The sequence below is a fragment of the Branchiostoma belcheri genome, unplaced genomic scaffold (assembly GCF_001625305.1).
Source record: "Branchiostoma belcheri isolate BF01 breed outbred unplaced genomic scaffold, Haploidv18h27 scaffold177, whole genome shotgun sequence".
Taxonomy (NCBI): Eukaryota; Metazoa; Chordata; class Leptocardii; order Amphioxiformes; family Branchiostomatidae; genus Branchiostoma; species Branchiostoma belcheri.
In genome coordinates, this window is record NW_017803235.1 from 94,910 (window position 1) to 109,675 (window position 14,766).

The 14,766-nt window shown below is 40.3% G+C and overlaps 2 protein-coding genes across 2 annotated transcripts in view; one reads left to right on the plus strand and one right to left on the minus strand.

Moving 5' to 3' along the window:
- LOC109467153 overlaps positions 1-216 on the minus strand; it is a 20,030-nt gene extending 19,814 nt beyond the window's left edge. Inside the window, 1 exon segment of the mRNA XM_019765095.1 lies at positions 61-216. Within this exon segment, the coding sequence (XP_019620654.1) occupies positions 61-204 (144 nt within the window). The 5' untranslated portion in view covers positions 205-216.
- A 12,033-nt stretch (positions 217-12,249) lies between these two features.
- Positions 12,250-14,400, plus strand: LOC109467154. The gene is made up of 2 exons (XM_019765096.1): positions 12,250-12,523; positions 14,249-14,400. Exons 1-2 carry the CDS (start codon positions 12,307-12,309, stop codon positions 14,398-14,400), a joined length of 369 nt encoding a protein of 122 aa, XP_019620655.1. The 5' UTR covers positions 12,250-12,306.
- The last annotated feature ends 366 nt before the right edge of the window (positions 14,401-14,766 follow it).

A 14,766-nucleotide genomic window follows, 5' to 3' on the forward strand; every position in this document is an offset into this window, starting at 1 on the left:
AGAGGGGGGAGAGGGGGGAGAGGGAGAGAGGAGAGAGAGAGATCAAATCTACAAACCTACCTGCAACCAATCTCCGACGACGTTTGTCCCAGCCCAGGCACCGTAACTACGAACTCCGTTTAACCGTGCGAAGTAGGGATAGTAATTCCCATCGTAGAACGCAGATGCCGTGATTCTTCCATCTGGTATGGTGCCAGATTCCATCCCAAGTGGATCCTGACAAACTGATAACATGATTATGTTCCAGCTTGGTTTTGATGTCCCAAATTAATCGTATTGAAAAATAGTTTCAAAATATAGGTCGTAAATGGACATGGTTGTACACAACAGGTTAACTGCCATGAACCAAAGGTTCATGTAGCCTGCTATTGAACACACTGTAGGAAAAGAAAACGGAGATAGCTGTCGAGACAAAGCATGTACTTGCCACTCACTAACTAACTTCATACACTAACAATTAGACAATAATATTTACAAAATGCTGTAGACTATTCGTCATGCTCGGCTATAGGGCCGGAAGGTATGACGTCATCACCCACAATGCAATACCAGCATTACGTCATTCTTCCGGGTCAGGCCAGGGGCGCCTCAGCGCATAGTCAACTTTTGGCTTCAGACGACTATTTCCGCATAACTTCATACCGGAGGTCCATGGCCGAGCATGATAAAAAGGATACTTTATATATCCCCTAGCACCATACATTCGGAAGGTTTAAATGGATTATTTACAGCATGTTACAAAATCTATACCACTAGTTGTATCTATCTCACAAATCACAGAGCTAAATTACATGTTACCAACAGCATTCCCCCGAACCAAATACCAGATTAGTTATTATTAAGTGACGAGTAAGAAACAACAATAATGTATGGAAACATCAATACCCCAATTGAAATGGAAACATGAAATTTACCTTGCCCAGTGACTGTTGCAGTCGACGTTATCAGCACCAGGACCATCCACCTCCAGAACCCGAATGTACACGGACCCGCCATCGTGTCAGCGTACATCACTATGAACAAGAAACATACCTTTGTGATGTAGATAACTTTGAAATTCGTAAAGCAATAACTCAATTAAGAATAGCCATAAATTGAATATTGAAACGGGCAGATATTACAATATAGCCCCTGACCAAAGGTTCTGTCCATTTTGTCCAAATAGCTAAAAGCATATAGAAAATGAATTTCATTTTGTTATGGAATGTACCAAATATGATGTTATACGTAACAAGCTATTTACATTTCTCGAATCAAGTACCATAGATTTTAAGAGTCTCGTTGTTGGAGACAGATTTGAATATATCTTTACATGTTATGGTCCCCACAACGCAAAAATAGGTAGATAAATATATTTAAAGGAATGCTTTGCTACTAGAAAAAATGCCGAAACTTGTGATTAGCCCACTCAATTGTAACACGTTATCAAAAAAACTGTGATATCCCTTATTATTTGAATGATTATGATATAGATATGTTAGGTTTTATTCGACATTAGGTCTTATGCAACACACTTATTTAATTGTTGTTACTCTCTTTATGTAGTTTGCCACACATTGTACCATGTGCAATTGTGCAATAAAGTTCTTCCTAAACACAGGCCGGCAATTAGGGATTGCATTCTGTCTGTTTGCAAGTTTACAAGATTTGTATACCAGAAGAAGAAAACACTGTGCAAAAGCAATATGTATTCCTTCTGTAAAAGTGGTGCAGGTTTGAAAAGTTTGAAATACTACACCCGTCTACTTTTGTTGATGGCATAACCCGGGAGGGGTTTATAAAGGAATCAGTCACTCATGTTCAAGTCGTCGAACTGTCTACAGAAATATAAATTGCAATCAACTACATGAAAACTGTAGTGATATTCTGCTACACTAAACCATCTGCGTTTCACAATCTTATTTGTACAAATAGAAAAACAAACAAAACCTATCGTAAAACTATACTCGCATCAGCAACATACAACTTCCTAGGCTTTCCTACATTTTTATATCAGCAGTTCTTGAATACGATAAAAAATGCCGCTGCCTGGCGACACCTGTCCAACAACTTAAAATGAGCGAGTGCGGGAACCTCCTTATGGTCCTGTCACATATTCATTGAACCTCCCCCGAATAGACCACGACAACCGATGTCTCCAGACTAAAAAGCCCGACCTATATCCCCGGCGGGCACCGACGAATTTGTGACCTAACCATGACAGGAGCTTTACGCCAAAAACAAATGAACCCGGCCTTTTCTATTAAAGCTTGTCAGAAAATTCTGCATGCTGCCTCAAATATAACTCCATTTCACTTTTGTCTGTACTCTAGCCTCAGAAATCATTGTTACGATCTTCACCAAAAAAAAAGATGTAAATAGTTGGTGGAAAATGTTTCAATCACCTTTACTCATTGTCCCATTTAGAGTTTTTCTATCCCATGAATTCTGTCTCCTTGTGCTCGGTATGCAAAGTTTGGGCCAGTGGGGTCGCGTGGCGTAGAGGCAGAGTGCTCGACTCGGAATCAAGAGGTCCTGGGTTCGAGTCCTGGCATGCCACCGATCTTGTGCCCGTGGGAAAGGCACTTACCACGACTTTCCCCACTTCGCTTAAGTGAAAATGAGCATTGCATTGTCCCCTGTGTTGGTGGCGGCATTAATATAAGTTGACAAAACTTGACTGTGCCGTCACCACGTCTTGTGATTACATGGAAGGAAAAAAAGGGCTACATTTTGCATACTGAGCACAAGGGGACAAAATACTACCACGGTGCCCTGTAAACAATGGCGGCCTGTCTGACAACACTGGCGTGATGACCTCGGGGCACCAAATGAGCTGGAAGGAAAACCTGCCCGAGGACATATGTACAGGTTCTGTTTTGTCCCTGTCAGGTGAAACAAGTACCCTGAGACTTCAGACGCACGAACACAACTTCGTACATCACAGCCGACCTCTTTTGCATTTTGTTTTGGCAATTTGGCCAGTTTCCTTAACTTTTGCACTATCCTAGAGATTCTCAACGATACATGGGAACTTGATAATGTCCGCATCTAAGTTACAAAAAGCCTGGATTTACTTTCAGCGAATAATAAAGGAGATCACAGCCCTTACACAAGAGTATGCCGGTATAAAGGTTAGTTTCTTATCGTTGATTTGTTTTAAGCACATAAAGAAATGATCAACCTACTAATGAGGTCACATTTCCAAACCGGGGCCCGGCTGGGCAGCTTTTGGTAAAACAAGTACTACAAGTATATAAACGACAACAAAACACAGCTAAAGTTTAAAAGATAACCATAAGTACTAAGTGTATATTCTTGGAATTGTGACCTCAGCATGACGGCTTGTGAAAATGGCTCTAAATGTAGGTCGGAGGTACATTTCGTGGTGTTTGAAGCCTATATTTAGTTACAGGACCTCTCTCTGTTAACAAAAACGTATCGCAGTATCCACAGCTTAAAGAAACATAATCTGCAAAGAATAAACCTTCAGGCAGGATGAAATCTCGGGTTTGTGCCGTGAAATTGAAGAGAAAATCGGGAGTCTGAAGCGTGGCCTACGTTAAATAACTGGCAACGCAGTACTAGGTATAGTGGGGGGCCATATTTGCAAAATTTCGCCCAGATGAACCAAAAACAGCTAAAATCTCTGCAGTGCCGCTCAACATACTTGAAATGTTATGAAAGATTTAAAAGCAAGAAATTAAGGCTTTTAAACAAATAAAAACACAACAAGTCATTCAAGTTTTAACTTTAAACAGGCAACTCATGTAAACACGCCACCGTCGCCTGCAAGTATATACAGCGACGAATGCACGGTTTTTGTTGAACGTAGCCAAAAAACAAGTAAAATACCTGTTATAAAAGGTCCCTTAGATACCTCAACCGTGTTACCTTTAGTTTGTAGTGGGAAAACGATAAACTAGAACAGTATAAACCAAGAACGTAGAAGTCTAAAACATGACGTTTTAACTTACTCTTTGGTTGGGCTCAAAGCATGTTGTTGAGTTGTCCCCGTGTTTCCAAAACCACACTTTTTTTCAATTTAAACTTCACGGCAAAAGTAACAAACACAACCTTATTGAAACATTCTACAATGAACGTCCGTAAATATCGGGTCGTAAGCCTGGATAGAGAGACTTTGATCGTGACATTGACAAGAAACTTTAGCGTCTCGAATGGGGGTATAACAAGCCGTGCTTTGGGCAGGAGAAACTTCTCTAGCACAGGTGCGATAGAGCCAAAACTCTATGCTATGGAGTTAAAAAAACATTGAGTGGCCTTAGCTACGATATAAATCGACGAAAGAAAGGATAACACAGACCAGGTTGGACAAGAACCCTCGAGCTTTTCAACAATGAGTGACACAGTACGAATTTCTGATCAGTCACGTCAAAAAGTTGAGAATCGGGCAAAGTTAACGTGTTTTTATTCTAAGCTATAGAAAAGACTTTGAAAGTTGTCATATTTCATCAACTAATTATGTACCGTCGTTTCATGATCTAGCAGGTGCAATAAATTAGAAGAACGGACAAAGACAGGTACTTACTGGTTCAGTGTTGTTGGTGAAGCGAAGTCGGTTTATGCCAGCTCGCTGTCCGCTCTCTAACTTTATAGTGCTCAGGTATATATACCATGATACTATTTTTAGATTATCATTCAAATCAACGATTGTGATTGGTCAAATGTGATGGCATGACACCGCATAAAAAGAAGATGATCAAAAAATATGGATCTGGAGAATCACGTGATGTATGAAAATTCCCACGCTGCCTATACCCGGCAGACAAAGGACCAATACAGAAATCCCACGACTGTTTGAACCAGGTCCATTGTTGTACAGAGTATTTTTAGAGTTCACACGACCTTTTCTGCCCTCTCCCACCGTGCAAGGTGCACTGAAGTGAACGGGAACTGTTGCCCATTACAAGTCACTGACCTTGGAAAGAAATGCAGGACATGAAAAAAAATTAAAAAACCGTACAAATAATCCTCATATAAAGCAGAGTTTAGTTTTCAAAACCCTTTTTTCAGTATTAAGGCGAAGGGTTCATTTAAAGATTGTCCTTATCCAGCACTGCCATGGCCATAGCCAGTTAGGTTAGATTTAGTCACAGATGTTTATCATAACACGCGGAAGAGAGAGCACGACTTTTATCAAAACAGCACCATTTGGTTTTACTTATCGCCATTTGTTAACTTGTCTAAGATACATCAAGAACGTGGGATTCTGTTATGTTTATCTTATATTCAGAGCTTACCTAAACTTAGGATTGGACGAGTGTATTTCCTGATTAAAACAGAGCGGACGATTAGAGACGTCGCTAAGTAGTACCTGCTAACCAAGTATGTAGGGAAAACACACAGTCACTTCGGGTGGCAGAAATACGTCTACATTATCACAATACACCATATCATACCCGCATACCCTTTTCGTGCTCCCCTGCTAGCTACGAGAGATATTTGACGTCTTGGAAGCTTGTTTGAGTTCCTCCCAGAAAATTGGTTGTTTCTTTCCCTTCCAAACATGTAAGGTGGAAGATAACCTCACAAAGGATGTGTCTGTTGCTCGAAGGTGGCCTTGAGAATTTTAGTACAATTGAGCAACTGACAAATGTAAAAGAGGAGAGGGGCAGAATAGAGATGCCTATTGTGGCAATGCGGCACGACAAAAATAGTTACCACCTATCCGCAGTACCAAATGCGTTAATGACCGAGTTTTCAATCTATTCTAAGCGTGTGGCTTCCCTACAAACATTGTCGTTTTTAAGCAGTTTTATAATGAAATTTGCCAGTTGAGTGTTTCCCACGACCACCTGTGTGGTCACACGGTGGAAACAATGCCGTTAATTATCGACGATAGCGGGAAAACGATTTTGACAGATTTGATGACTTTAACCAACAGGTTCATTTATCGTTCACACGACCTTTTCTGCCCTCTCCCATCGTGCAAGGTGCACTGAACTCAGGGTCTAGGGACGATCAAATATCAAGGTTGGCCGTTGCAAGTCACTGAAAAAAGGTCCCATTCCACTCTGTGCAGAGCATAGGGGTGGCGCCGATCTCCATTTGTATAGGCCACACAATTGTGCAATCACTACAGCATGGGGCTAGCTCGCTGGTAGTGTTGTGTATTAACAGTTCCAAACTCTTTATTATAGATGCTGAGTGCTAAGCAGAGAATGCAGTATTTTCCTTGTTTAAAGTCTTTGGTATGACACGACTGGGGTTTGAACTCACGACCTCCCGGTTCTAAAGCGAGCACTCTACTTATTGAGCTATTATACCTGTCACTTGCCTAGGAAAGAATTGCAGGATATGAAAAACATGAAAATTGATAAATAATCAATATAATATAAAAGCATCAGCTAGAGTTTGGGAGAACTTTTGCAGTATAAGGGTTAGTGTCAAGACCGTTCGTATCAGGCAGAGCCATGGCAATTATGGCCCAACGTCAGAGATGTTTATCATTATCCTCAGAAGGGAAAGCACAACTTTTATTAAAAGAGCCCCCTTCGCGTTTACTAAGCGCCATTTTGAATTTTTAACTTTACGAAAGTTGGACTCTGTTGTGTTTATCTTATGCAGTGCTTATCTAAACTTAAGACTTGACGTATGTATTATTGATTAATGTTGTACAATTTTTAGCCGGAGAGCTCGATTTGGGACGTCGCTAATTAGTACCTGCTAACCAAGTATGTAGGGAAACACACAGTCACGTCGGGTGGCAGAAATACGTCTACATTATCACATTACACTATATCATACCGGCATACCCTTTTCGTGCTCCCCTGCTAGCTAAGGTATTTGACGTCTTGGAAGCTTGTTTGAGTTCCTCCCAGAAAATTGGTTGTTTCTTTCCCTTCGAAACATAAAAGGTGGAAGATTACCTCACACCTATTGCTCGAAGGTGGCCTTGAGAATTTAAGTACAATTGAGCAACTGACAAATGTAAAAGAGGGAGAGGGGCATATTTTCAGTGAACTAAATAGTTAAGAATCTAAAATACTACAGAAAATGTTACGGTGCGACAGAACTGGAAAAGTCAACCTTTACCAGTCATTTTAAATTTGTATAGAGATGCCTGTTGTGACAATGTGGCACGACAGAAATTGATAAGACCTATCCACAGTCCCAAATGCGTTAATAAATGAGTTTTAAATTCATACTAACCGTGCGGCTTCCCTACAAACATCGTCAGTTTTAAGTCACTTTTATTAAATTTGTCAGTTGAATGTTTCCCACGGTCACCTGTGTGGTCACACGTTGGATACAATGCCGTAAATTATCGACGATCGCAGGAAAACGATTTTGACAGATTTGATATTGATGACTTTAACCAACAGGTTCATTTATCGTTCACACGACCTTTTCTGCCCTCTCCCACCCTGCAAGGTGCACTGAACTCACAGTCTATGCCTCAAGGGACGATCAAATCTCTAGGTTGCCCATTGCAAGTCACTGAAAAAAAGTCCCATTCCACTCTGTGCAGAGCGTAGGGGTGGCGTCCATGTCATTTTCTGTAGCCCTTGGGCCACACAGTTGTGCAAGCACTACAGCAGGGGCTAGCCCACTGGTAGTGCTGTGTGTTTGACCTTCTCATACTCTTTTCATAGATGCTGAGTGCCAAGCAGAGAAGTCAGTATGTACCATTCTTAAAATATTTGGTATGACCCGGCCGGGGTTTGACCTCACGATCTCCCGGTTACAAAGCGACTGCACTCTACTGATTGAGCTATTGCACCGGTCACTGGCCTTACAAAGAATTGCAGGATTTAGAAAACATGAAAAATGATAAATAATCAATATATAAAGCATCAGCTAGAGTATGAAGGGTTAATGTAACGACTATTCGTATCAGGCACAGCCATAGCCATTATGGCCCTACGTCACAGATGTTTATCATAATGCGCGGAAGAGAGCACGATTTCGTTTTTAACCCTAAACAGTACACCTGGGGTCCGCGCGGACCCCAGCACTATATATTCTGTAATATCTTTTTTGTTTCTAAAGATTTTTTTCTGAAATTTTAGGTAATTGTCACCCACAAAGTTGTCTCTCAATATAGTACAGAAAACTCCGTTTCTACCATTTATAAAAAAAATTATATCTGATTTTCTTTTGGGGTCCGCGCGGATTTTTGTATGTAATGTGGACACAGAGGTTCCCACATCAGTTTGCATGTTGATAATTTCTAAAAATTAGCAAAAAACTGTTCTGGGGTCCGCGCGGACCCCAGGTGTACAGATTAATCTGTCCGGGAAGGTGTACTGTTGAGGGTTAAACGGCACCCTTCAGACTTACAAAGCACCATTGCCTAAAATTACTTCAAGAAAGTGGAACTATGTCATGTTTACCTGATGCAGTGCTTTTAAAACTTAAATTTGACGAGTAAGTTTATTGTTGATGAAGCTGTAAAATGTTCGGTCGGAGAGCTCGATTCGGGTCTTTGCTAAGTAGTACCTGGAGGCCTAGGTAAGGCAACTTTTTCATACCAATATCTGTGTTTTCGACTTAATCTAAGCGTGCGACACAATATAAACATCCTCAGTGTGAAGCCATTTTTAATGAAATTTGTGAGTTGAGTGTTTCCCACGGTCACCTGTGTGGTCACACGGTGGACACAATTCCGTGCGCAGAAAAACAATTGACAGATTTAATATTCACAACAGTTTTAAGCAGCCCCATTGTTGTGCATTTACAGCTCCCACGGCCTTTTCTGCCCTCTCCCACCGTGCAAGGTGCACTGAAGTGAAAGGCTACTGTTACTCATTACAAGTCACTGACCTTGGATAGAATTCCAGGACATTAAAAAACATGAAAATTGACAAATGATAATTATATAAAGCATTAGATGGAGTTGGGAATAACTATTTTCAGTATAAAGAGTTAATATGAAGACCCTTCGTATTCGTATCAGGCACAGCCACGGGCATTATGGCCCTACGTCACAGAGGTTCAACATAAGGCTATATAATACATTCGTGGATTTCTGAATACTGCAATGAACCATTGAATCTCTAGGTGGAGCTCTTTCCGTTGCCTCTTGTATCTTTCTGCTGCCTGTTGGATTGAGTCCTCTTTGTCCGGAACTATAAGGGTTTAAAATTATGCCACCTATCGTTTCTATTTGAAAGTGCAATTTTCAGAATTTATGTAACAAAATGTTGTAACAAGCTCACATACTTCATGATAAGCACATCTACGCATGTCATGCCAATGTGTGTTTAATTGTGTAAGAGAGAAATAATAAAGAAAAACACTTCATGGTTAAGAGACCCTGAGCAGCAGGTGAGTATATTAGTGGATAAATCAAAGCATGTCTAACTAAAGGGGGAAGGGGGTCTGCGGTAAAATGACCCTGGAGCCGAGGAGCTAGCCTGTATACTAGGTGTTCCCCAGCTAATAGGCCAATTACGCTCTCCTCATACCACGTCGCATTTGAACAACCACAATCGTTGATTCACCGTCGTAAACTAGCTAATTACTCCGTGCTGACATTTCACGTTAGGCGGTTGCACACAGGCGTCGCGCCGAATGCATGTGGATAATCCGTCAAGTCGCACGCTTGACTGCTTTGAATTAACACCTTCAAACCGCCGTAATTAACATGATTGATAGTGTGGATATGTACACAATGAAAAAGCTAATCGCAACTTTGTAACAGGAATACGACAATGTTACATTTTTTTTTACTTCACTTTCGCACCACACCACGTGCACGCAGCTTATTTGTACGTCCTGCACAACAGAAGAAGTGGTATACAGGATGACATTCGCGCGCGCATTGATTTTCGCCTGTTCTAAAAAAAAGGATCACGCCATCCGAGGTTCTGGGCACGGATACCTGTGTTTTTATTTCCAAAGCCATTACGCAGAACATGGGTCATCACCTGAATTAGACAATAATCAACAGTGGATTCAATAAAGACATGAGTCACATGACGAAGTTTTCCTGTGTGTAAATCGGCCAGGTTTGAACTGAATGTGGTCTGCGGTAAAATGGCCTTGGGATCTTGCTGACCCTGGAGCCGAAGAGCTAGCCTATCTAATCTCCAAACAGATCATACGGTGGTAAGGCAGTGCCCATTGGGCAGAGGGGTGTCCATTAGCCATCAGTGGACAATGGAAACTCCTCTGGATAATGCCTTTGACTTTGTCACCAGATAATCTGCCAGGGAATTAATCCTGTTTACTGGGCGACTTTGCTTCTCCCAGCTAATTGACCAATTACGCTCTGCTCAAACCACAGCGCATTTGACCAACCAAAATCGTTGATTCACCGTCATAAGCTGGCTAATTACTCCGTACTGACACCGGGTGGCACGGCGGTGATACCTGGGCAGCCACCTGTCATAGTGAACATTTCATGTCCGTCGGTTGCAGTTGGAACTCTCTGCGTATATTATTGATATAAGTTATTGATTTTTCGTTAATTGAAACAGCCAGGTAGGGCTCCGGTTTTGAAATGTGACCTCAGCATTACGTTACATGTATTGCTGTTGCTTAGGAGACCGTTTCCTGACGTTACTTTTATACTTTAATTGGACGTAACTGCATAATAGATAACATAACGCCTGTAGTTAGATAGTACGCTAAAAAAAGTGATTTAAACAAACGATGAATCTTCACCTGCGACACCTATTGCATGGAGCAGCCATTATCAGACGTTAACGTACTGCTGGATTATATACCAATGTATAACAGATACGGCATGGGTGTTTGGTATCTAGCGGCTATATAAATAAATAGTCAATTGAAACTAAAATTAAATACTTCTGCTTTATCAATTTATATGCTTAACTAGCAAGTATATGGTCTAGTGGTTTACAAGAGTTTGGCTTAACACCGCGAATCAGATATAGGGTCAGTTACAAGGTCACAATATAGCAAACACGCGTCACTGACGAAAGATAGTGGATACTAGCTGAAACGTCTGACGTTTTCAATATCATATCCAGTTGCTTGAGTAACTGCTTTTTGGCGTAACAAACACACTACCTGTCGACTCACAAATTGGACGGATGTTCCCCCATCCGTAACCCTCTCGTATTGGTCCTCACTTCTTACCCCCTACGTACCTACCCATCAACTCATCTTCATTCGTCGTCGCCACTTTTTGTGAGCGGTTGAGTCGTGGCGTGCGCACGACTACCCTACCCTTATGTCTGTCCAGTTTGTGAATAGACAGGAAACTTAGTTCTCTTCGGAGTTTACGAAGAAGAGAAGCTAATTTAATCTATATGGCTAAGCCACCCCTCCATATGGTCTAGATAGTAATTGCCCTAGTAGTATTTGTCACGGCCGTAACAATTTTTGATAAATCACCTTTCATTTAGTGCAAGGAACTACAGAGACAAACATATCAGCAGCGTTAAGCTATAACTGTCATTTCAGTGAAACTAAACGACTGTGAAACTGTCAGAATTACACAGATTTAAATTACCATGTAACTTTGGTGACCATCTATCTAAACCCTACCGCATTTGTAATTGCTAGTTAATAAGTACAGCTTCCGGTCTTACATTATGCTGTGAATATAACTTTGAATAAATGATCTGCAGCACTAGGAAAACCTATCCTGTTAGTTCCTCAAGTTTAAACCTAAAACCCTTGCCATAGCTCCACTTAACTATGTTATCGTAAATCTAAACATGAGATTCCTATGACACCAAATGGCAACTAGATACCATACTAAACACGAGAATTGTGAAGGAATATCAGTTACCCTGGTATAGGGGTCTTCAGAAGATGTCATCCATAAAATCAAGTCGGTGTGGCCTTAAGTAACCCCTACGTATACCGTGTTTTGTGGACAACACAATAGTGAGTGAAACGTATACGCCACAGAGGGCCGAAAACAATAGTGTAGAATATCGCTGTAGTTGTGGCTGTAGACTTTCTCATGAGTTTGTGTTTTTGGAAGTCACAAGTAAATTTCTTCGATTTCTTCTTCCATTGCGTCGTCTTTTTCCGGTCTCGTTACTTTTATTGTGACGTTTGTATTATTCTTCTCTGTCTGAACTACAAAACTCCACATAGCGATTTACAGCAGGACTACAGTCTAGGTTGTCTTGTGTCACTGTAATACAACGCGGAGTTATGGCAATAGATGTGTGTTTATGGCCGATATTGTGGAGTTTGTTTTTGCTGCTCGTGACCTTTGCCCTTGCTTTACTTCGACCGTGACGTCAGTCAAAATGTTTTAAAAAAAGAATACAATGGTGCGGTGTAAAGTGACGATCAACTTTTAAGGGACAGACTTCCTTGAGGAAATATCTACAGTCAACAGCGTTTTCCTTGCCCAAGAGGAAGCGTTTCCCCGCCATGGCGTCGGCTTTTCCCTGTCTTTTAACGCTCCTTGTGACGTTTGTGTTTCTGTGCTCTGCCCAGTCGGTCTGTAAGCCACCGTCAGACGAGAAATGTGTGTGTAATTGTAACCCGGTAACGACTTGCAAAAACGACGACGCGCTGAACACAGAGCTGAAGCAGCTCAAAACTACCATGGGCCAACTCATGCAGACCATGTCGGACTGGCGGAACGGTAGGTCGTTTTGTATATATTAACTACATGGAAAATCATGGTGTTTTTTTATAGTGTGTTTGTCACCCTGTTCGTCTAGACTCTGTCTGTCACTTAAGAAGATAACTCAATAACGTTAACGTTTGGGGATTGATAGGGCATGACTCATACTTGGTGCGTTGGTTTTGGCTTTGGCCACAGCAAGTGATTTTAGGGATGATTATCGCGCATTGATTTAAAACAAAATCTTGTTTTGCATTGATTTAAAAAAAATTACAGCTTTAGACTGTGCAAACTTACTGTACACATGCGTACTTGTCCCGTTAGGGATCAGTCTGAAGTATATTTGTAAAGAGTCCATACAAGTTGTGTTTGCTGTAAGGAAAGTCGACGTCCGTCTATTTATGTGTTAACAGCAAACATGGCGAAAATAGGCAAGTGTGTATTTTAAGACAAACGTATATCTTTTAGAGACAATAAAGAATCCAGAAAACTTGAGGCATAATTCCTCACGTATGATGGCAAGTGTTGACAGTACAAGGTTTTCCATCTTATATGAATACCTAGTGTACGAGTTGCTTATGTTGTTGCGGCAAACTATTTTCTACAATTGTTCTAGATTATTGAGATGTGAAGACAGTTAATACTGTTGAATACAGGATATGTTGTGTGTGACATCAGTTTTTTTGCCTTAAGTTTTGTTTAACAAATTAAGGGTTTATTATCTCAATTTTTTATACACTTGTTTTTTTCTTAGCGCATTATATTTAGAGTCTGCGGATCGAGGATGTCATCCATAAATTTTACTTGCTCTGGCCTAATGCATTGAAACTTCCCGATCTTATATCTCGCGTTCAGAGCACGTTTTTGCCCAGAGTTGTATGTGTTACATTTAGCCCCTGTGCCCTGGAAGAAGAGACATACATCTGGGCGACCTAGCGTAAACGTTAGGAAAGGCATGCAGGGGCGTATTTGTTAAAATTTTTCGAAGAGGAAATCTCATGTTCTTATCAACTTACGTTTCAAATATCTCGGTGAAAGATATTTCTTGCGCTCAGAATGAGAGACAGATGTTTGGGTCACCTAGCATTTCATTTAAGAACTGCAAAACTTGTATTGTTAGAATTTCCCCGAGAGAAAAATTGAATATAGGGAGAACTGATTTTTTATGGATTAAAGTCTGTAAGTAGCTCACACAGATGTACATGATAAAATGCAAATTTTACAAAAATGCCTACATTTTGCATACAGATTTTGATAATGAGTAGAAGAGTAAGTCAGTTACGGGTAGTCATCATCAGACATAAACTTTCCAAAAGATTTCATGGAAGTATGGGGTCGCCAAAATCTAGTGTATTGTATATCAATCTCCGTAAACTCCTTAATTTATCACTCAATAATAAATTTTTGCATTTTTATTGATTATGAAACTTATTTCCATATTATTATTATCGTTATTGATTGGCAATGCTGTCTTCTTTCCCTAAACAAAATTTGTGTGATTATTACAAATTTCTATATTGGATTAAAAACTACAAAGTTTTTTTTTTAGAATCATCTTATATTTTTTACATTAATCTTCTTTAATAATATTATCATATATATTAAGTAAGCTATCTATATGGCAAAATTAGCAAAGGTCCATCTTCCTTGCTTAGTTATTCTCCCCAATGTTCCCAGCACGATTCGTTTTTGTACTAAAAGTCCCAAAACTCATTCATCTGACAAAAGTAAATTATTTTCCAGAAACCGCATCCCTGGTTGTCTCGATGGAACAGCTCTTACAGGAGAAGAATAAAACTCAACAGCTTCAGTCAGAGTCCGACGCTAGAGGCAGAAGGATCCAGGAATTGGAGCAACGGAACTGCACCAAACAAAGTCCTAGTACGTCATGCTAACAGAATATACTATGCATCAACATATACTATACATATACTATACAAAATGATAGTATAGAACTTTGGGAATGATTTGTTTAAAACAACAAAACATGCCATCTTAAGATGGCTATTATTGTTACTTTGACCACTTAAAGGTGGAAGGCCTTGTCATTTTGCCATACAGTTGTCGTGTTATCACAGGCTAGGAAACATATAAGGGTAGCATTCATATGCCATACAAAAAGTAGAAAAAATGGATATTTGCGTGTTTTAGTCCAAACTCTAATGGGAGCGTATCAAACACGCACTGTCAGTTTACCGTTCGTAAAATGTAAAGATGTTAAAAGTATACTTTCAGAAAATCAGAAAATAAATTATTATTTT